Raw genomic sequence first — 23,542 nt, 5'->3', positions numbered from 1 at the left:
GTGCTCTGTATTCTGTGGTTTTCACCAGAACCGCCGCAAGACCTTGCAAAGCAATGCTGCGCAGACAGCTCACCAGGATTTAGGGTACTGTGCTCAGTGAGCCCAAGTGAGTCCCTATAGCCGTCCTGTGCTCCATTGCAGTCTACACTTGTGACTTTATCCCGGTCCGACATGACCAGATAACCCTAATTGACACTTTGTGCTTCTATGAGCTGTTTTCACCTAAATGTTTAAAATTGCATATCTCAGGATCTACTTGTTGGAGTTTTGTCATTTTGGTCTTGTTTTAATCAGATACATATTCTCATGTTTTCAGACCTGCATTGAGTCTTTTTGTGGTGTCTTTCACTGTGTCACTGTAATTAAGTGTTGCACAAATACTTTACACTTTGCCTCTTAAGTTAAGCCTGACATCTCTGGGCCAAGCGACCAAGGGGTGAGCACAGGTTAATTTAGGGTGTATATCTGACTTACCCTGACTAGGATTGTGGTCCCTTCTTGGACCGGGTTGATACCTCTGCCAACTAGAGACCCAATTTCTAACATTCATTATGTAAGCAGCCATGGTGTATGCTGTTTGGAGTCCACCTAGGAGCAACAGGGAGCAACCCATAGGAATGGCCATTGCTACCACTAGACACCATACTAAGTGCCTTGACTGGTCCAGTGTGGATCAAAAGAGGAGTAACTATTGTAATACCAGCCACAGTGTATAACACGAGGAGTCCGCCCAAGTGTGGCAGAGATAGAAAAATAATAAGGGACATTTTACAGAATGGGCATGGTATTTATTCTAAGGTATTACTCTTGGAGTGTTGGAGAAAGATTCCAAAATTTGATCAAACATCACACACACAAACAGGTGTGTGGGTTCTCTATAGGCAGTAATGGTATGATTCATCATGGTAATACAGCATAAAGGAAGACCAGACCCTATCTGGGCATCGGTCTGGGGGTCCACAACGGAGCAGTGAGATGTGTGACATATGGAAATTAAACAGACTTAAAGAGTGATCAGATAACCTGTACATGGATAGACTCTATGGGGGTCATTCCGACCCTGGCGGTCATGGACCGCCAGGGCCGGGGACGGAGGAAGCACCGCCAACAGGCTGGCGGTGCTTCTGGGGCAATTCTGACCGCCGCGGTCAGAAAAGGGGAACCGGCGGTTTCCCGCCGGTTTTCCCCTGCCCCAGGGAATCCTCCACGGCGGCGCTGCAAGCAGCGCCGCCATGGGGATTCCGACCCCCTTCCCGCTAGCCTGTTCCTGGCGGTTTACACCGCCAGGAAGAGGCTTGCGGGAACGGGTGTCGTGGGGCCCCCTAACAGGGCCCCATTCAGATTTTCAGTGTCTGCAAAGCAGACACTGAAAATCGCGACGGGTGCCACTGCACCCGTCGCACACCAGCAACTCCGCCGGCTCCATTCGGAGCCGGCTTCATCGTTGCTGGGGCTTTCCCGCTGGGCGGGCGGGCGGCCTTTTGGCGGTCGCCTGCCCGCTCAGCGGGAAAGTCAGAATGACCGCCGCGGTCATTTGACCGCGGTGCGGTCTTCTGGCGGTCTCCGCCCGGCGGTGCGGCACCCGCCGCCCGCCGGGGCCGGAATGACCCCCTATGTGAGCTGACCAGAGGTCAGGGAACCAGTTGGCTGGCAGAAAGGAGTGGTACAAAGCCTAAGGAAAGCATGGTGCAGAAGAAACTCACAAGAATGAGAATGTCCTAACAATGCATCATATTATGTTTCATGCTTTTGGTGCAGTTCAAGTATACATTTATCTTCATAGGACCCCTAAACAGATTAAATAGTGTTGTAATAGAACAGCAAATTATAGTTCAAAGCATAGGCACATATTATTGGCTAATGGTCCGCTTCTTGATATTGGGTGAAGTGGTTGAATCATTGAATGGGAATCACCATGGACGAGGCACTAGCTCAAATCATTGTGGCCGTCAGACAAGTATGGTACCAGTTGAGTTTTAAGTGTTATGCTATGAAAGTAATGTAGCAAAAATATTGACAGCAACAATATTGATAAGGTAAACATCTATGTGTATGTACAGGGTTACTTCAGAAAATGCCACATATTTTTACATTGAAATAGTAAATCTGTTCTTATGTATATAAACCTACCTTGTCGATATTTTGATTTTCAATATTTTAACTATGCTGTTTTGGTAGCACAATATTAAAAACAGAATATTCTAGCATACAACCATCAGGCACTGTAGTGCAGCCAGAGAACATGCCCTACAGAGTCCACCATGGACACAATTACTACTCCCTCATAGTCATAAGAGCTGATTAGGTTTAGTCATTATGGCATCAACCTGAGAAACGTTTGATCTTCATGGCTTTTTCTAAATCCTAATAATTTTAAATTGATTTTATCTTAGCTGGAAGAGTTATCCATAGCTTAGCTCCTGAGCAAGAGAGGCTTTCCATCCAATGTGTTGCCTCTTGTAAGCAGGGGTAAATAGCTGTGGTGCTACTCTAGAGCAGAGTGTTTTCTTCTGAGAGTATCTTGTTATTGATTGTAAGCAGTGCTTTCGCCAGTAGCTGCCCAGGTCGGTAATTCACAGGGTCTTGAAAGTTGAAAATCTAAGTCTTGGGAAGTCAGTGAAGAACTTTGTGAGATTCATAGATAAATATGTAGCAGCTGTGTTTCTGTGGTGTGGTTTCTATATAACCATCATGGTGAAGAGAGAGAAAGAATTGTTGGTAGAGTCCCCTTTGCATGGTCAAGGGATGATAAAACAAGTATTTAGTCTTGATTAGTCAAGACATTGTGGATTTTCCATTATCTTAAGGTGCGTGGCACAGTTGTAGCATGCCAGGTTCAAGGATTTTATGAGATTATGTAGTAGGCTGAGGTAGTCATTGAAGTGGGGTGGAGCAATGATTGAGTCTTGACTTCCTTCAACTGAGAGGTTGTGATGTTAATGGGGATAGCAAGGTGATGTTTGATTTGACCTAGAGGTATACATAGATCTTTTGAATGTTGGTTTGCTTGCTGCTAAGTTTCTGTACACTATCCTGAAGAGAGTGTTGGTGGACTGTGTGAAAATTGGCAGAAAGGTCCAGTAGAAGAAGTGCGGCAATGCAGCTCCTGTCCATGGTGTTTTTCAGATCATCCGAGAAGGAGATCAGAATGTATTCTGTGCCTGTTTCAAGGAGGAGCCCAGTTTATTCTTCTTAGAGCAAATTGTCTTCAAGTAGTGGCAGATCTGAATGAATGCTGCGTTTTGATCAGTTGTCCAAGGAATGGGCCATTTGAGATTGGTCTATTACTGATTGGTTCTGCCTGGTCAAGATCCTTCTTTTTGACTAGTGGCCATATGTAAGATATCTTGAATTCTAAGGGTAACCCACCTGATGATAATTATTGATGATGGTTATTGCTGGGGTTGTGGTGGCTGCAAATAGAAGGATGCTCTTCAAGTATGGGGCATACAGGTATCTGATTGTGAACCCACTGGTTGACTAGACTTGAACAAATTGTCAAATTCTGAGGGTTGTTTCAAGGAAACAGATGTTAGATATCTATTGGTTGATGTGGTACTCTCTGGCTTGGCCTTGAAGGCCTGGATGTCTTTCATCTTCTTAGCAAGATGAAGTTCTAACATCTTAGCTTTGGAACCAAGTGATCTGCGATGGGGCTACAGAAATCTTGAGACAGAAATGTCTTTGTGGTGATGCACTCAAGGGAGCAAAATACTGTGAGGATCCTGTGGAGCTCCATTATGGGCATTTGACACTGGAGATCCACTTTGTAGAGTTGCCTTATGCAACTCCACTGGCTCCCAGTACAGAAGAGATGCCAATTCAAGCTGCTGACCCACACATACAAGGCTCTACACAACCAAGGATCCGCATACATTACCTGCCTGAACTTTCACCAACCGCCGATAAGACTACACTCTCCCTCCCTTCATTTGTCCATACTCCCTGTATCGGCCAAAGCAGAAGTGGAGAACGTTCCTTCTCTCACATCATAGCAAAAACCTGGAACAACCTCCCTATGCACCTCCAGACCATCACCTCACTTCTGGAATTGCAAATGGATGTCGAGACCTGGCTATTCGAATGAGCCTCTGGGTCTTTCAAGCACCTGGATACCCTATTCAGTGATTAGCCACGCTTTATAAACACTGATTGATTGATAATATATTCACTTACTTTATGCCAGACTTGTAGATCCTGTTGCGATGCTGATGGTGGATTGTGTTCAGTATGTTTCTGGGTTTTTTCTATTGATGTTGAAGTGATGTCATTTGTGATTTAACTTTCTTTATTCTGTCACTGATCCAGTTTGCTTTATGTCAATGTTTAAGATGTGGGAATGTTTGGAGAGGGGTGAACTGGTGAAAGGGTTTGTAGAACTTATTGCACAGCTGCTTGACATATATTATTTGGTTGTCTGGTGAGAGGTCTTAGTGGTGAGAATTGAGTTATGAGCGGTCAGTTTGTTACAGTATCTGTAGGTGGTTTATATCAGTGTTGTGTTAGTGTTTGGTCTTGAGGGGGCCTGGTAATGCAAGAGATGAAGTGGTGATAACTCAGAAAGGTGGGGTTGTTCCCTGTGATTGTGCTGAATCCAGAAGGTGAGACGATTGTGATGAATGTATAACCAACTGTGTGTGTGAAGTGGAAAGGTTCTAGGTTTGTTACCCTGTTTCTTCTTAGTGGAATGGAAAATTGATCAACTAGATAGTCAGGCTGGAATGAAGGTTGGTATGATTTAAGGAGATGTTCGAGATAGCATTAAGACCTGTGGAGAGAGTGGACTAAGTCCAAGAGTCACAATGGAGTCTAGGAGTAGTAGGAGCTAGTACCCACCCAGCTGTGGATGCAGGAGTTGGTTGACGGTGATGAAGAACAGGTCAGCAGTGCAGCCCTGGAGCCGGTGAAGAGTTCCTGATGGATGCAGATGAAGTCCCATGCTAGAATGAAGTTAGCAGATGGGTGTTGGTGCAGGAATTCCACCAATAAGCCTTGGCAAAGGCAAACTCGCGGTTAGTAGAAAAGAGGTGCTGCCAGGGACTAGCAAGGCCCAGGAGGACTCAACCCAGGAGGAGTAGTCACGGGGACCCTCAGCATCACAGAGATCCACAGGAGCAGAGGCAGCACCCAGAGGAGCCCCACAGGACGGGGAGACAGGAAACACAGAAGGAGCCCACGCAGCACTAAAAAAGAGGATTCCATGCCACAGGAGAACCATGCAGGAGGCTATGCTTTGCAGGGTGGAGTGCTGGGGGCTGGAGCTACCCATCAACTGAAGATCCCTTGGAGGAAATGCAAACAAGCCGCGGCAGCTGCAAGAGATGCGGTGCATGGGGATACTGTCCTGCGTGGGAAGGCAAAGGCTTACCACCACCAAAGTTGGAGAGCTGGCAGAGAGGATCAAGTGGACTACTCTGGACTACCACCCGTGATGCAGGATACATGCAGCTCAACAGGAGAGGGGATCCATGCAGCCAGTCATAACTTGTTGTAGGTGCCTGCGGTTGCAGGGGAGTGACTCCTTCACTTCAAGGGAGGTTCCTTCTTCCTTCTTGTGCATGCTGAAGAGTTGCTGTCTTCTGAGGATGCATGGCCAGGGAAATGTTTCAGAGCTGGCAGGAGTCATTGATACAGTGTTGCAGAAGTCTTCCTCATGGATCTGCAGCTTTGTTGGTTCCTGGAGGGTCCAGTCGAGGTTCCAGTGGTCAGAAGTCGAAGTGAAGATTGCAGAACAGTCCTGCTTGAATCTTGCATGCTGAATCTGAGGGCCCATACCAGAGAAAGAACCTATATAGCTGAAAGAGGGGGCTTGGTCACCTAACTAGGTTGCTACCTATCAGAGGGTGCCTCAGACGTCACCTGCTTGCTCCCAGAGTTCCTGCCAACCTTGGAATCAAGATGGAAGCACCCAGGGACCCTCTGGAGGAGCTCTGGGCACAACCCCAGGGGTGGTGATGGACAGGGGAGAGGTCACTCCCCTTTCCATTGTCCAGTTTCACACCAGAGCAGGGACTGGGGGGGTCCCTCAACTGGTGTGGACTGGGTTATGTACAGTGGGCACCAAATGTGCCCTTCAAAGCAAAACCAGTGGCTGGGGAAGCTACCCCTCCCAAGCCAGTAACACCTATTTCCAAAGGGAGTGGGTGTTACCTCCCTCTCCCAAAAGAAATCCTTTGTTCTGCCTTCCTGGGCTTGATCAGATCAAGCAGCAGGAGGGCAGAAACCTGTCTGAGGGGTGGCAGCAGCTGGGCTGCCCAGAAAACCCTGTAGGACTGGTGTAGTGCATGGAATCATACTTCCAACAGTATTGGGGTATGATTCCAACATGTTTGATACTAAACATGCCCAGGTTCGAGGTTGCCATTATGTAGCTGGACATAGGTAGTGACCTATGTCCAGTACACTCGTAAAATGGCAGCCCTGCATTCACGAAGTCCAGTAAAGTGGGGCTGGAGTTTGTGGGAGAACCTCTGCTAGTGCAGGGGTGCCCTCACATACAGGTACCTGCACCCTGCCCTTAGGGCTGAGACTTACAGTGACCTGGTGCGTGCAAACGGTTCACTCAGACTGAAATGGCAGGCCTGCAGAACTCTTTGCATGGGCTCCCCGTGGGTGACAGAATGACTGCTGCAGCCCATAGGAATCCCCTGGAACTCCAGTGCCCTGGGTACCTAGGTACCATATACTAGTTACTTACATGGGAGAACCGGTATGCCAGTTGTAGGAAGAAAATGTTACTAGCAACCAAATTTAGAGGAGAGAGCATAATCACTGGGGTCCTGATTAGCAGGATCCCAGTGAACACAGTCAAAGACACTGACAAACAGGCCAAAAGTGGGGGTAACCAAGCTAATTTCCTACCTTTGATTATTTCTCTGTTTATTTGCAGGCCAATTCAAACCAATCCCAGTGCTTTGTTGAATTTAGCACCAATGCAATGTCTGCTTACATAAAGCCTCACCAAGCTTCTGTTACCTGGCATCACTATGGCCATTAGGTCACTCCTGCTGCCACTAGACCATAACTGTAACTATCATATCTACTGTCTTTAGACCAAACCCAAACCAAAGGCCACCAAATTACATCTTCGGTTCCTGGACAACAGTGGCTGCCACTAGCCCACATCTGCTCACATTTGATAATATCTGTTGTGAGAAGACCAACCCTGTTGCCTCAAAAACACACAATGCTGGCATTCGATCATGTTAGCTCACACTTTACCTGCCACTCTTCCACATCATTTGCCACAGGAACACATTGATGCTACATATTTGCATGTATCAGATTATATTTCCTGAAAATGGAATACACTGTTGCTTCACCATCTACCACAGACAGACACCAGCTGTCAGTAAATCATAATTTCTACCACTAGACCAAACAAGCACCCACTTGGCCAAACCTGATCTGACTAGTTTACACCTTCTGCCACTAGATTTAGAGCCTGCATTAGAACTTGGCAGAGGGGAATACTCCGTCTGCCCTATTACGATCCCATAAGACATAATGGGATCTTATTGCGCAGGCTGGGCTATCCGTCATATTTGTGATGGAGTATTCCCCTCCGCCAAGTTCTAAATCAGGCCCTAGATCTGCCTACACTACACTGCACCTTCTTCCAGTGAACTACACTTCAGCTACCAACTTCATTGGCTTCTAGTAGCCTATACTTGCTACCACAGGACCACACCATTTTCCTACCACTTTCCATTAAACCGCCTTCGCTGCTGGTAGACCATATCTTCTTCCACACAAACTCACTTGTTGCCAATAAACTATATCTGCAGCTACTAGTAATTAGGCCATACAAACTTGCATCAGACAACTGAAGCCACGTTACTAAACCTGCTACGTTTAGGCTGCACCTATGTTTAGTAGGCCTTACTTGTTTCCACTAAACCACAATTACTTCTTGTATACTACAACTGAGAGTACTACCATACTGGCTTCATCATGCTTGCTGCTGGATCATCATGGCTGCCTCATGACCTTGCATTGGATTAAAAGTGTAAAAGGAGTCTGCGACAGCCAGTGAAGTCTCAAATCTAGAAACTTTATTGTAGTTTCTGGTAGGAATGCCCAGGCAACCAGCATGGGCACAATGTGCACTTAAGTAGAATAAACATCAGAATATATATTTTATTAAAACGTTTTCACTCTTGAAAACATATGCCTATTAATTACTCTCTGCAGCTATTTTAATAGTGCGTTGTTTACTTTTTTCTGTTTCACACTTAAAACCTGCAAACATACATTTTCTTATACTCTGTTTTCTTTCCTTTCAGTGTTTGATCTCATGCGCAGGGGGTAAGTATTTCTGAGTGTTCATTACTCTCTCGTGCATGTTATGAGTGGCATGGATAACACTGTTTATGACTACAATGTTGATGTCACCAAAGGGGAGCCATATTGACGAGCATGTACAACTTGCATGTAGTTGTCTGTTGAAACACCCGATTTATCTGCAGAAAAGCAAATGAAATAAATGTGTGTTTGATGATGCACGCACAAGGTTTGTTTTGATCCTCCGAAATAGGTCATATCACCGTACAAAGGTGCGGTGAAAAGGTGAATGGGTTACCTGGTTCAAGTCAGGCAAAATAACCGATCGTTCCTGAACTGATGCTTAGAAAAATGCAGCTTTTACTGGGGAGTATACATTTACGAATGGGGTATTCGAAGCAGGATCACACCCTCCAACAAGAAAAGCCAATAGGTCTCGCCTACACAAGAGCTGTAGGCTTTGGCAATGTGTTTTGCCATGTTGTACACCAATGTGGCTTCTGTTCAGCATGGTTAGGAGCTACTGGCGTGGGGGAGTAGAGTGTCGTAGACTGGATTTGTTTGAATGTCATAGAGTGGAGTAGGGGAAGTAGAGTGTCGTGGGCTTGAGTACAGGGGAGTAGAGTTCAGTGGTTCAGTGGCAGAGAGTGTCGTACTGTTCAGTGGGGTGTAATAGGGTGGAGTGGGTTGGAGTGCATTGAGGTAGTTGGGTGGATTAGATTGGAGTAGAACGGGGAGGATTGGATTGGGGTAGAGTGGGGTGGATTGGTATGGGGTGGGGCGTATCGAAATGGGATGCTGTGGATGGGAGTGGTGTGGATTCAAGTAGTTGGATTGGGGTGGGTAGTTTGGTTTGTAAGTGATAGGGGTGGGGTGGGGTGGATTGAATTGGAGTGGGGTGGAGTGGAATCGATTGGGCTGGAGTGCGGTGGATTAGATTGGACTGCAGTGGGGTAGATTGGGGTGAATTGGATTGGGATGGGCTTGATTGCAGTGGGACGGGCATGATTGGCATGGGGCGAGCTGTGATTGGAGTGGGGCGCGCTGGATGGATTGGAGTGGGGTGGACTGAACTAGAGTGGGGTGGGGGTTGGATTGCGATAAAGTGGATAGATTGGAGTAGAGTGTGATGGATTGAAGTGAGGTGGAATGGAGTGAGATGGAGTGGATTGGAGTGGGGTGTGGTGGATTGGAATAGCGTGACTTGGAGTGTGTTGGTTTGGGGTAGTTTGGATTGCATTGGGGTGTGGTGTGGTGGGCTGCAGTGAGATGGATTGGATTGGGGTGGATTGGATTGGGATGGGTGAGGTGGATTGGATTGGGGTGGGATGTGTTGGATTGGATTGGGGTAGATTGGAATGAGGTGTATTTGAGTGGGGAGGATTGCATGGAGGTGGGGTGGATTGGAGTGCTGTTGCCTGGATGGATTGGAGTGGAGTGGACTGAACTGGGATTGAGTGACGTGGATTGGGTTGTTGTGGATTCTAATGGGGTGGGTTGGAGTGAACTGAATTGGATTGAATTTGGGTGGATTTGAGTGGGGTAGGCTGGATGGATTGGAGTGAGGTGGACTGAACTTGGATAGGGTGGAGTGAATTGGGGTAGAGTAGGGTGGATTGAAGTGGAGTGGGTGGATTGGAGTGAATTAGGGTGGACTGGATTGAAATGGGGTGGGTGGCTTGGGGTAGGGTGGACTGGAGGGGGCGAATTGGATTGGGGTGAGAGGAAATGGGGTGGGCGGATTGGAGTGGATTGGACTGGGGTGGATTGTATTGAGGTGAAATGGATTGGATTAGTGTGAGGTAAATTGAATTGGTGTGGGGTGAATTTGATTGGCATGGTGTGCATTGAACTGTACTGAGGTGGGCTGGATTTGAGTGGATCGGATTGGAGTGGGGTGGATTGGAGTGAGGTGAATTGGATTGAGTTGGGTGGATTAGGGTATAGTGGGGTGGATTGAATTGAGTGTGGGGAATTGGATTGTGGTGGATTGGATAGAGGTGGGGTGGATTGGATTGGGGTGAGAGGATTGGAGTGGGTGGGATGGAGTGGAGTGGGGTGGATTGTGGTGATGCAGTGGGGTAGATTGGGGTGGAGTGAGGTGGATTGGATTGGTGTGGGGTGGATTAGATTGGTGTGGGATAGATTGACTGGAGAGAGGTATACTGGATTGAAGTGGGGTACATTAAACTGGTCCGGATTGGAGTGGATTGGCTTGGAGTAGAGTGGATTAATGTAGACTGAATTGGACTGGAGTGGGTGGATTAAAGTGGATTGTATTGGAGTGGGATAGCAGTAGACTTGATTGAAGTGGGGTGGATTGGATTGGAGTGGGGTGAGATGCATTGGAGTAGGGTGGTTTGGGTGGCGTGGCTTGGATTGGAGTAGGGTGATTTGGATTGGGATGGGGTGGATTTGACTGGAGTGGGGTGGATTGGACAGGAGTGAGGTGGATTGGACTAAAGTGGATTGGGGTGGGGTGGATTGGATTGGGGTGATGTGTATTGGATTGGAGTGGGGTAGTTTGGACTAGGCTGGTGTGCAATGGATTGTAGTGGGGTGGATTGGAGTGGAGTGAATTGGGATAGAGTTGGGTGGATTGGGTTGGAGTGAGGTGAGGTGGATTGGATTGGAGAGGGGGAGATTGTTTTGGATTGGAGTGCGCTGTTGAAATAGTAGTCGGGTAGGCTGGAGTGATGCAGGCTGTTTTAGATTAAAATAGGGTAGATTGGAGTGGTGCAGATTGAAATGGATTGGAATGGGGCAGGTTGTTTTAGATTGAAGTGGGGCGATTGAAGTGGGGCAGATTGTTTTGGATTGGAGTGGGTCAGATTGGCTTGGGGCAAATTGTTTTTGATTGGAGTCAGGCAGATTGTATTAGGGTGGGTTGGTGTGTTATGGACTGAATGGATGGGAGTGTGGTGGATTGGATAGGACTGGGGTGAATTGGTATGGAGTGGGGTTGATTGGAGTGGGGTGGATTGTTTTGAATTGGAGTGGGGAAAATTGAAGTAGGGCGGATTGGAGTGGGATCAACTGTTTTGGATGGGGGTGAGGCAGACTGGAGTGTGGTGGATTGAAGAGGGCCAGATTGTTTTGGATTGGAGTGGGGCAGGCAGATTGGATTGAGGTGGGCTGGAGTGGGGCTGATTGTTTTGGAATGGAGTGAAGTAGATTGCAGTGGGATCGATTGTTTTGGATCAGGGTATATTGGAGTGTGGCAGATTGTTTTGGATTGGAGTGGGACCAATTTTTTGGGATTGGATTGGGACAGATTGTTTTGGAGTGGTGCAGATTGTTTTTGATTAGAGTGGGACAAATTGGAGTGGGGCAGATTAGATTGGGTGGGTTGAGAGGATTGGAGTGGGGTGGATTGGAGTGGATTGGATTGGGATGAGTGGTTTGGATTGGAGTGTGGTGGATTGGGGTGGGTTGTAGTGGGATGGATTGGAGTGAGGTGGATTGAGGTGTACTGCATGATTATGTGTTAAAGCATCATTCCAGAAATTACACATAACAAATAAATAATGTCGCTTTGCAATAGTTCATAAAAGTCATCATTGGAGAAGAGCGCCCATGAGCAAAAACAAAAGAAAATATGAGTGGAAAGGGAGAAAAGACGGTTTGGCAAAATAAAAGAAAGTTAACTTTAAAAAAATAAAACTTTGAAATAGTGTTTGTCCCGCTAGGCATGTTTTTGCCAGTCACAAGCCCTCTGTTTGCAGGGCACTAGAAGTTACAAAGAGCACAATAGTACCTAATCATGTCAGGAGCAGCAGCCGAGCACTAATTAAGTTGAATAATCAGTGTTTGGTCCCTGCTCCACAAAGAGGAACAGAAATGATGCCAGGCCTGAAGTGTAAGAGTTATGAGGCTGTAAAGAAGAGTGCCACGCACACCAACTAATTATGAAAGACAGGCGGGGGGCGTGGCCAAGATGGCAACAAGAGCAGCAGCATAATCTGTAGCTCCGCTCCCGGCCGAAACAACACTCCTTGCCAAACGGCGATTCCCGACTCTCCCTGGGTGATCGCCGGACTCCCAGCTGACTTGGGACCCCCCGGAGACCCACAGGTCTTCGTGAGGCCGAGGAGGAGGCACGGAGGAGCACGAGGCCTAACCTGGGGGTAGAGAGAGTGCAGCCTGCGGCCCGGACATACGCCACCTGTGAGGTGAGAGCTGGGCACCACCGATGGGACGCGAGTGAAGCGGAGCTGATCTGCACTGCTCTGCCGAGGAGGGGTGGAGCCGTGATCCAGGCTCCGTCCCGGCCAAGTCTGGATGGCGTCGCAGGTGACTACACATGTGTGCAGACCCCCGAGTGAACTTGGTCGGAGGCGTGAGTCGAGCCGCACTGCGCAGAGACAGGCTGATCTGCGGCCCGGGACGGGTTGTTTCCCACCCTGCATGGAACGGTGGTACTTGTGCACGAGGTGAGGGGAGCGGCCGAAAGGCCCCCGCGGCTTCAAAGGGAACTCGAGTGCACGAAGTCCGAGGATCACTGAGAGGCTGCTCAAACCTGGATGCGAGGTAGGGGGGCTCCAGGTCCCTGTGTTGTCGAGCCCATAAACGTGAAGTGGGAAGTGGCAGTTTCCCCCTGACTTGTATTTAAGCAGTCCTACCTTCCTCCCTGCGGCACGTAGTGAGTAAATTGCCCGACTAGGCCTATGCGACCTCACTACAATGCTCGGACAGTCCAAGCCCCACTGGGTTTGTATTGGACAACAGCAACCTAATAAGGGACCTGAGAAATAAAGCGCATGCAGCGCAAGTCTGTGCCCTCAACTACACAGGGAGGAGAAACTAATCAGTGTACAGGAGAACCGCTCTTGTGCCCTGTCCCCATCAGGCGACCACACGCAGGAGGGATCTGGTCGTGACCCCCACTCCCAGCGCTGCTTCCCACTGGCACAGGGGATAAATGGGCAAGCCTAAGATTCCGAGAGCGCCCACTGGGGCCATGGACACACCCGCTGCCCCTAGGGAGAGCAAGAAGTGACTTACCAGGCACTGCAGAAGATGGAAATCACTCTGCACAAACACACATCGCAGTTTGAGAAGGTACTACAGGCCATCATGGATACGAAAACCACCCTGGAAGCAAAAATCGGAGCAGTAGTCGCGGATGTCAGCCTACTCCGAGGTGATCAACACGTACTGGCGGACCGGATCGTAGAGGTGGAAAGAGAAATGGCTGAGCTACCCCCGGTGGTAAAAGCACTACAAGAAAAGATGCTACATCTGAGGACAGAGGTAGATGGCCTAAAACGTAGAGCGGAAGATGCTGAAGGCTGATCGAAACGGAATAATATTCGCCTGGTGGGGTTCCCGGAACGTATGGAAGGCCCTAGTGCTGAGTTATTTGTGGAAAGATGGCTCTCAGAAACTGTACTACTGGATAGGATCCCAAAGTTCTTTTTGATTGAACGCGCCCGTAGAGTACCGGGCAGGGCCCCACCACCAGGGACACACCCCCGTCCCTTGATAGCCAGGGTACTCGACTACCGTGATAGAGACCTCATATTGCAGTTATTTCGCAAAACGAGCCCTGTGCGATACGAAAATGCAACGATCACAGCCTATCCAGACTTCACTGCGGAGGTTCAAAGGAAACGCGGTTCTTTCTATCAGGTAAAGGAGCTCCTTGCTCCGCTCTCGGCTGATGACATTTGAATTGCACTCCTTGCCGTAGCGCTCACAGGGTACATACTGAGCCGCGCCCACTGGTCATACGTACTGTTTAAGCATGAGTGCCTATGCCAGATTAGAAGACGAGTAAAGCCTGTTGCGAAGCTCTACCTCAGGGCACTCCCAGCTGGGGTTTCAATCTGCGGATCGAGGGCGAACATTCATAGAGCCGGGAGCTCGAATTTTTAGACTTCACACACATCATACACGCCCGCTCCATAAGGACCTGTTTCACCCGATGCCTGTCAGCGTGACCTGCTCTGCTGAAGCACACATAATGTTATTGTTTAATATTGTTATTTGTTTCGTTATCTTTCAACGGGTTTTTCCCATCATATTCATATGGGTTTATTTCACCAGAGTCACATATTACATTTATCCTATGGGGCGACGTATAAGGAATCGGCTTTTGAAAGCAAACATACCAGGGATAAGTGGCCCTAGGTGTTCCTCGGGTACAGAAAGGGCAAGGTACTATGAGACCCCGTGTCAGTTAACCTCTACACATTTCCATGACTACACTCGGACTAGCATACATCCCACGATATAATGTACTTACATGGAATGTAAGGGGGATGGCGGCACCGCGCAAGCGTCAGCGCGTGCATGCGTATTTCAGGTGCCACCAGGTACATTTCACCATGCTACAAGAGACACACCTATCAGTTACCGCACTAGAGAAAGCACAAACAAAATGGAAGGGTCAGTTATATGGGAACACATCCTCGTCCTTTGCGCGTGGGGTAGCAATTTGGATCGCCCCAGGGGTGCCGTATGTGATCGCTCGCACACAGATTGACCCTGATGGAAGATATGTGGTGTTGGAGAGCAGTCTAGATGGGTCACCCGTATTGTTGGTGGCACTGTACGCCCCCAATACTAACCCACACAGCTTTTTACACACACTACCAACGGGGACATTTCGAGACCCAGCTGTAGACAGCATATGGGGTGGAGATTATAACTGCGTTTTAGACCTTTCCTCCACTTCCAACCGCCCGAGCAATCGTATCTCACGCGAACTGCCAACATGGGCACTGGGCAATGGCTTATACGATGTTTGGAGATCAGGGCACCCGACACAGTGCGAATATTCCTCCTACTCCCCTGTTCACCGCTTGCACACCAGGATAGACATGCTTCTTACATCACCGGCAGTGATCCATAAGATACACACATCTGACTATCTAGCTCGCACCATATCGGACCACAGTCCATTACGTGCGATACTGAACTGGGGTCGTTCACACACACAAACTCCCACATGGCGCCTGCAGACAGTGGCACTTGCAGATTCTCCCTTTTGTGCTGAACTTGCCCAGTGCTTATCCACGTATTTTTCTTCGAATAATAATACGTCTTATTGCGCAACCGAATGGGATGCCCATAAGGTGGTGGTACGGGGCCATTGTTTGGCAGCCTCAGTGGGAGTTAGGCGGGCACTGCTCAAAGAACTAACAGGTTTGGAGATCAAGTTGCGTGAAGCGGAGGTAGCGGTAGCCAGAGATGAGATGTCACTGAAGTCTCTGAGAGCAAGTCATAGAGAAGCAGATACTAGATTGGGTAAACATGACTACAGACACTATATGGCACGTCAATATGCGGAGGGTGATAAATCGGGTAGCTTGCTGGCTTAGTTGGTTCGCCAACCATCTCAGCCCTCACCTATAGGAGCAATCCATCTGCCTTCAGGGAATATAATCAATTCCCAAGAGGAAATTAACAATGCCTTCTACATATACTATCAGTCTTTATACTCACCCCCTCCTCCTTCACCAATGGAGCAACTGGCTGACTTTCTGATGCCCACCTCCCAGAGGCGCCTGTTGACGAGCAGGTAGACGCAGTGGAGGGCCCAATCAGTATAGAAGAGATCCGACTGGCGCTGTCACAGATGGCGTGCAACAAGGCACCTGGTTCAGACCAGTAGAATACTTGGCATCCTAGGCCACTTACCTTCTGCAGCCATTACTTCAGGTGTTTAATGAAGCATACGATCGGATACAACTACCAGATTCCATGTGCGAAGCTCTAATAGTGGTACTCCCAAAACCAGGCCGCGACCCTCTGGATGTCAGATCATACCGCCCTCTTTCCCTTCTCAACTCAGACTGTAAACTGTTGGGGAAAATCTTAGCTAATAGACTTCTCCCCTTCTTGCTATGTCTGATTCATGAGGATCAATCAGGGTTTATACCCTGCAGAAACACCTTCTTGAATATCAGAAGACTACTTCGAATAATGCATAATAGCAATCAGAAGGGGGCGGTGACCCTGTCACTAGACATAGAAAAGGCGTTCGATACGCTGAGCTGGGATTTCTAATGGGCACCCTCGAAGCAATAGGATTTGGTGCAGGATACACTAGGTGGATTTAAGCGCTGTATGCTAAACACACAGCCTGCGTTAAAACAGGACAGGTTATCTCCGACTCATTCCCAATAGGTAGGGGCACTAGACAGGGCTGCCTGCTGCCCCCCGTTATTCGCAATAGCCATGGAGCCACTAGCTATCAAACTGCGTATGCAGGCACAACTATGGGGCATCCCGGAACTTAACACACACCATATTATTTCTTTATATGCGGACGACGCCCTGATATATCTACAAGATCATGCTGCCTCTATGGCTGGGGTAATGGAGATTCTGGATTCCTTTGCATCCATATCTGGCTTACGGGTCAACTGGTCTAAATCATGCATCTTTCCTCTCTCCCCCCATATTGCCCGAGCTTCGCTTGGCTCTGCCAGACTACCAATTACCATGGTGCCATTCCACTTTTAATTATTTAGGTATACAGATGTATCCCTCTATAGACGATCTCAGAGAAGGCAACATACACAGGGTTCTTCGATCTATCCGTAGCTCCTTATCTTTTTGGGGGGCGCTTCCCCTATCCCCTATGGGACGTGTAGCCATTGCCAAGATGCTAATCCTTCCGAGGTTCTTATATTATTTTACGGCGCTCCTGATATTCTTACCACATACATTCTTCAAGACTTTATACTCGCTAATGACTGACCTACTAAGGGGAAGGGACAGGCGCAGAGTTGCGCTATCCATAACACAATACCCACAGAGGGACGGGGTATTGGGTATGCCAAATCTCGAACTGTACTATGCTGCCGTCCAATTACGGTGGCCAGCCTCTTGGCTTAACAAGGCCCCATCAGCAGAGCGAACAATTATAATGGACTCGCTAGCACCGCTTTCGATTCTAACCTGGCTGCTAAACAGATCTAGCCGCCCACAACATGGGCCCATTTTGCTCGATGTTGCCAAATCGTGTTGGCAGAGATACGTCCATGGCAGAAGCTCCCTGATGCCATATTCACCTTTGCTACTGCTAGCGCAGCTACCAGGGGCCCAGGTGCTGGCAGAGCACCATGATATACGCGGTATAGGACTGGTAAATATAGGAGAATACTATCTGGGCTCTACACTGAGACCGAACTTATGGAAACCGTAGGGACCCGCACAGGTGCTTTCTTAACATATTGCGCAATGAAACACCTGCTTGATAGCACATGGAAACAAGGCAGCACTGTGCCACAGGAGTCGCAGCTACCATGATTCTCACAACTGGTAATACAAAAGGCACTATATTGAGGTTATACATGTCAAAAGTGGCCGGGCTTGCCGTGAACTACTTCACGCTAAGGCCCACTGGGATGTAGTACTCCCTTCTCCTCTGTCCCAAAATGCCTGGTCAGCAGCATTATCGACGGTCAAAAATGTCTCCTGCAACGCTAGACTTCGATACACTCAGTTTAATTACATACACCACTCCTATTTACCCCATCCTGCATAAAAAGGATATATCCTAGATCAGACCCGGTATGTCCCAGATGCGCACAGCCAGCAGCGGACTTTTACCATATGGTGTGGAGCTGCCCCCCATTGATGACGGCCTGGCAATGTATCACCGACACCATTGCTGACATCACTGATCACACCCTGAACTTAGCACCTGAATCTTGTTTGTTAGGTCTGTGCCGACGTGCCAAAGGAGACAAACATCTCCATAAATTTATTGACCTAGCCTTTATAGTGTTTAAACGCTTGATAGCAACACACTGGAAGGTGCCACACGCCCCGGAATACACCATTTGGCTGCCTGATCTGCTACAGTGCTCCCATGCAGAGGCCCAGATACTACGCCAATTGCAGTACAGAGGGCTAATCCAGGGAGGCTCGGAAATATGGGATGCATTTATAGTCGGCATAGAAGCTAAGGGCGACATATATCCACCATGAGCCCCATAACTACTACACGACACCCAATACATAATACTTTACTACCTAATGATCACTCACGCCTCACCATAGATAACCTGTGTACTTCATCCACTTCACACTGTAAAGTGGCCGTGAGCATGGGGTGCATGGTCACTACCTATGATGCGTCTCATTTGCAAAAAAATTGCCCACATCATGGGACTACCCGCCCCAGTCTGCCTAGCTATCTATCGACCGTTAGTTAGACTGCCCCCCGTTCACAGACATATGCAACAAAGCACTCCCTTATACTGGACATAGGTAGAGTACTCCGCCCCACACATTCCACTAATTACACAAAGCATATTAATGTGACTCATTTGCATAATTCATAGTTATGCATTATACCACAGTGCAATAATACACGTAATACACTGTATAAGATCATATATATGTGTAAATGTCGTACTAATGCTAAAGGATAAATGCACTGATGTTCTTCATTACGTTTAATAAACAGATTTAAAAAAAAAATTAAAGTCAGGCGGTCTCCACGCCTTTTACTGTACACAACAGTGTCTTGCAAGCGAGGCACATTCACTCGCAGACTCGAACCTAAAACCAGAAAGGCCCTCATTACAACTGGGCCACAAATCCCGACGTGAATCATGTTTACAACTTATACACAAATTTTGCAGAGACCAAGCGATTTTTTTTTCTACTCAAATTTATTCAAGCATAGCCAGATTTGTGCACAATACGTTTTGGTTTTCAAAACATGAGAAATACTAAGCTATGGCTGTGTTGTTCCTCATTCCGACCTGCTAAACTCTGAATGCAGAAGTAATAATGCACCAAAAAAGAGTCTGTGATATCAGCATTTCCCCGGGTGGCATTACCGGCTGGTATTACCGTCGCATGGGAATTGAGGGTCCAATTAATTTTGAAATCAAAATTAAATCCGGCATGATAAAAGAACTCTGGTAAATGAATTAGCAGCTGCTTAAGCATTGGTGTTTATTGCACTTATATGATAGCTGTTTAGGAGGAAGGAGAGAACAATTTATCAGACACTGTTGATAAATACACCCAATTTCGCTAACAGCATGATGCTGGTGAAGTGGAATCTATCAAACAGCAGTGCGTCCTTTTAGCGTGGGTTTATATTGTTCCATAATGTATTTTATTTATTTTAACGCTATGTGTATATTCCACTGCGATCAAAATAGCAAACGAAGATTTACCAATCCCATTAAAAATGCAATCACGAATTACACATTCACTCTGAGCTCAGTGGCAAGACACATGATAGTGGGGGAGTGGGTGAATTATTGTCTATTCTGTTTTTGCCTTCCCACTGAAAGCCTTTACGTTGTCTTGAAACTAGAACAGGAAACTAGGTCAGTGAAAAGAGAGGAATTTAAAAAGCAGAACGGAAATAGAATCTGTACGGAGACACATAGGTTTTATTTTTTAAATCATGTTTCAGCTCCTGCTTACATTTATGGCTGGTGAATTATTAAAGTGGCGGCGACAGCTGGCCCAAACTGCCCAGGGCAAGCTTGACCTGCCCAGGGCAAGCTTGACCTGCTCGAGAGCAGCCAGCGGGGGGTCTTTCCAAGAAAACCTTGAGAAGATTGGACAACATTGTGCATTCTAAAGCATGAGGTTCCTATGGAATGGCTAGTCGCATATTTTTAAGTGCTGTTCTGAGGAGACTCTCATAAAATATTCCAATACATTCATAATGTACCAAACAACTCTAACAACCCTCGTTTCCCCTCACAAGACGGGTTCTAGCCTGTGTGGTGTGTTAGGTCTGCCATGGCACAGGTGGTGTGCTGAATATGCAATAGGACTCAAGCTGCAATTTACTTGTGAGGCAGTAACTAACAGTTTGCGGTAACTCGTGTTCACCTCTGGAAGGGACCTGACCTGGTAGTTCGGGCTGGACCAGTCTGTTGGTGCAGAACCAAATCGGATTTGCATATAACTGGTTGCTGCCTAGAGCAAAGAAAAAACGGTGGACTGGAATGCAGGCATGAGTTATTACCAGTGGCTGCAATAAGTTTAAGCATTCCATTTATCACTTTACATTTTTCCAGTTACCTGGCAACAGAGTTATTCTCTGCAGCAATTGCAGTTTCCCATGCTCAAATTCACTTGTGTAACTAGCAGTGTTGGACCTGTAGTAAAAGGATGTTAACTGTATAGCTTTGGGTAAGCCGCATGGAGATTGCCTGCATGTTTTTTGTTATGCAACCTTTGTGCAGAAGGTAGCTTTAAGTCTGAGTGACATCACTGGTGTTTTGGGCGGGGTGATGCCCCACAGGGAGGCCATAATTGTCCACTTAATTGATCCTTACTCAGAACATGTGGTTTCCATTAAATATATTTAAATGTTCCCTGTTGACTGTATTCAGTGGTCACTATTGCTATCCTTTCTTTATTCTGTTTGAACCTCTTGGGCAGCCAGTCATCTTTTGTCCGAACAGGAAACTGCTTCTCAAAGCTGTTCAAAGTGGTATGTACTTTCAATATGCGTGTACCAGCACATGGCAATGCCCCTTCCTTCTCATGATTTCATACCTTTGCCACCCTCCTTTTTCCCACTGATCAGTGTGACCTGGAACCTGCTTTCTCCTGCTCTGCGTTTGTGTAGCAGAAGGCCTCAGGGATTAGTTAATTGCTGCAAGTATCTGGTTTGTGTGAACCTTACAAAGCCTGGCAGTCTCCCGGAAGTTACAGCCCTCAATACACTGTACCTTCCTCCTCAGCAGGCACTACATTCTCTTGGGTCAAGTCACACTCAATGTTTGGGGACTGTGTCCCTAGCTCACCATTACACCATGGGATATTCACACTATCCTTGGGCTCAGTTCACAAAGATTTTCTTGTGACTTGCTCTTGTAGTACTACTAAAGTACTCCCGAATCCATGAGTACTACATGATTCTGTCAATCAGGCAGTGAATGTTTATGTGCATGTTCATTCTAGCCATGCTCTGATGACTCAGAGGGAGTTCAGCTAGAGAGTCGAGTGAATCGATGAAAAAAGCCACTAATACCCTAGCTATTGTCCACCAAATCACCAGTACCCTGACCAGCACAGAAAGCAGCATATGCAGCATGACACCTCCCCAGGTCTGAGGATGCTTCTGCTGTACAATACCATCACTGGTCTATGTGGTTGGTGGCTCACATGGTAGATCCAGTGCAACAGACCTTGAAATTCACAATTCCTCTTCCTTACTCCTCTAGCAAATTCTGGGGATGTGGAGTGCATCGTCAGATTATTTTCCATAAAGCCAGTACACGAGTATTCCAATCCTTCGAGGGCACTCGGATCTCTCCACCATAAGACCACTTTAATGCAGGAAGCTACCTTAGTGTCTGCTTTATGAGTCCACATCAGCCCATGGAGGGCACCTTAGACCAGTATGTAGCCTAGGACTTAGTGGACCTATGGGTTTCAAATAAAGACTTGCTTCAAATATTGACATCTTTCTTGATATAGACATCATCCTGCTTGCTGGGAATGCTAAGGAAAGAGCTGTTTGCAAGCCTTAGCAGGACCATCATTCCCACAATAATGAGGACTGTTGACTCAGGTAAGTCAATTGAACATAGAAAACACCTCAGTCTCCAATTCTCATCCTGCTAAGAAATGAAAGATGGTGAATTCTTATCAGATCCCCAACAAATGATTTAGATAGCAAAGGTGTCACTGATCATTTTAAGTATCTGTATTACATAAAATAATACTTTGCAGCCCTCACAAAGTGTTTCCAAGTTTGTACATTAAGATCCTGTCTCACCAGCCTATGAATAATGGAAATTGATGCCTTCGTGAGTGCATCAGTTCCTTCACTAAAACTTGCTCTAAATTCTGAAATAGACTCAGGAGATAAGGTATTAATTAAACTGTAATATTGTTATATTTGCGTCTCTTGAGACAACAGTTTAAAGGATCTCAGGGATCACTGGATTCTGAGTGTTGAGGCAGTTTTGTTCAGTCTGTGATTGTGACAAGGGGAAAATCATCCATTCCTTTTTTTTTACAGTTGTTCAGCTTGCATGCCTGATTCCAAGGGAAAATGTAGAGACATTTACTCCTCTGCTAAGATAATCTTGATGTTCTGGCACCAGCTGTAAAGTCCAGGACGAACTGTCTATGCTGTGTCACCCTCAGGCTACATGATTCCTTGGTGGCTTTCAACATTCGATTCAATTCCATTCTGCTGTCTGCATTCTGCTATCACATGTTCTCTGACAGCACTCAAGCCATTTGCATTCCTCTGTTTTGCTCATCTTCTGAGGCATTTATGCAGGCCATTCTGCATGGTTTATCCCTGACCCTAATTGTTTTTAATATCTCTGTCCATTCACTTTCAAAGCTCACCTGTTTGTATCAGGTTTCTCTCACTCCCTATGCTGATGATAAAACAACTCGTCATCCTCCTTGATAAACATTGCAGAGAGTTACGTAACACTTTCAGCAGTGTTCCAGCGGGATGGGATTGGCACAGTGCACATCCTTTGTGCAAACTTAAGCACAAGCTGCGCTCGAGCAGGTGGACCCTTAGTACTGGGCTGAGGTGTGACATCAACAGAGTCTTGGGTTCATTCTAGTGCCTTACTTCTGGACACTTATTTTAGCCTAGGCCCGTGCCCTTTTACCTAGTTACACTCTTTTATTTTATTTATTCATTTTCATTTATTTCAGCATAACTTGCTTTTAGTGGGGATGTTTTATTTTTCTAATCAGCTGCTATTCTGTTAAAGTGTTGTTGTTAATTCCTTTGCACAACATTTCAACCTGTGCCTCTGCTCAATGCTGTACCTGATAGTTTATCTAGTATTACTGCAATAAGTGCAGAGCCAGCCTACAACACTTATACAAATTATCACAAAAGGCCTGTTCTCAGAATACACCATGTTTTATCATAAAAACACCACACACGCCAAAGGAGTTTAGAGAGGTCATTCCAGCGAGAGGTGGAATCCTGTGCCGTGTGCCACTTCATTGTGACTTTGCTGACCTCAGCTCTGTCTCTACAGCCAATCGAGGAGACGGCGGGCAGACCCCTGTTTGCAGGTATGGGGTGGTGTGGAGTTCCTTCCAGGGACTAGTACAGGCAAAAAGGGCTATCACTGCTATGTTCTCACATAGATGCTAAAAAGTGTAGGTAGGAATTTGTAGACGTTTAATGCAGGATGCTGGGACTTTTTATTTATTCTCACTGTTGGTCACAATCAGCACTATGATGTGTTTCATCCTCCTAATAATCGCAGCTCAAGTTTTTTTATTGTAGAATGCAGTTCTTTCTAAAAATACTTTGAAAACTGTCTTG

At 46.9% G+C, this 23,542-nt stretch overlaps 1 protein-coding gene across 3 annotated transcripts in view; it reads left to right on the top strand.

Annotated features, from left to right (window-relative positions):
* CAMKK1 (calcium/calmodulin dependent protein kinase kinase 1) overlaps window positions 1-23,542 on the top strand; it is a 1,090,978-nt gene that overhangs the window by 623,421 nt on the left and 444,015 nt on the right. For all 3 annotated transcript variants that reach the window (XM_069226681.1, XM_069226682.1, XM_069226683.1), the window contains one exon: window positions 8,286-8,307. In XM_069226681.1, coding sequence (XP_069082782.1) covers window positions 8,286-8,307 — 22 coding nt within the window. The remainder of the gene's footprint in view (window positions 1-8,285; window positions 8,308-23,542) is intronic.

Source organism: Pleurodeles waltl, chromosome 3_2 (assembly GCF_031143425.1).
Source record: "Pleurodeles waltl isolate 20211129_DDA chromosome 3_2, aPleWal1.hap1.20221129, whole genome shotgun sequence".
Lineage (NCBI taxonomy): Eukaryota > Metazoa > Chordata > Amphibia > Caudata > Salamandridae > Pleurodeles > Pleurodeles waltl.
Note: the sequence above shows the minus strand (reverse complement) of the source record. Positions and strands in the feature narration are given on the sequence as shown.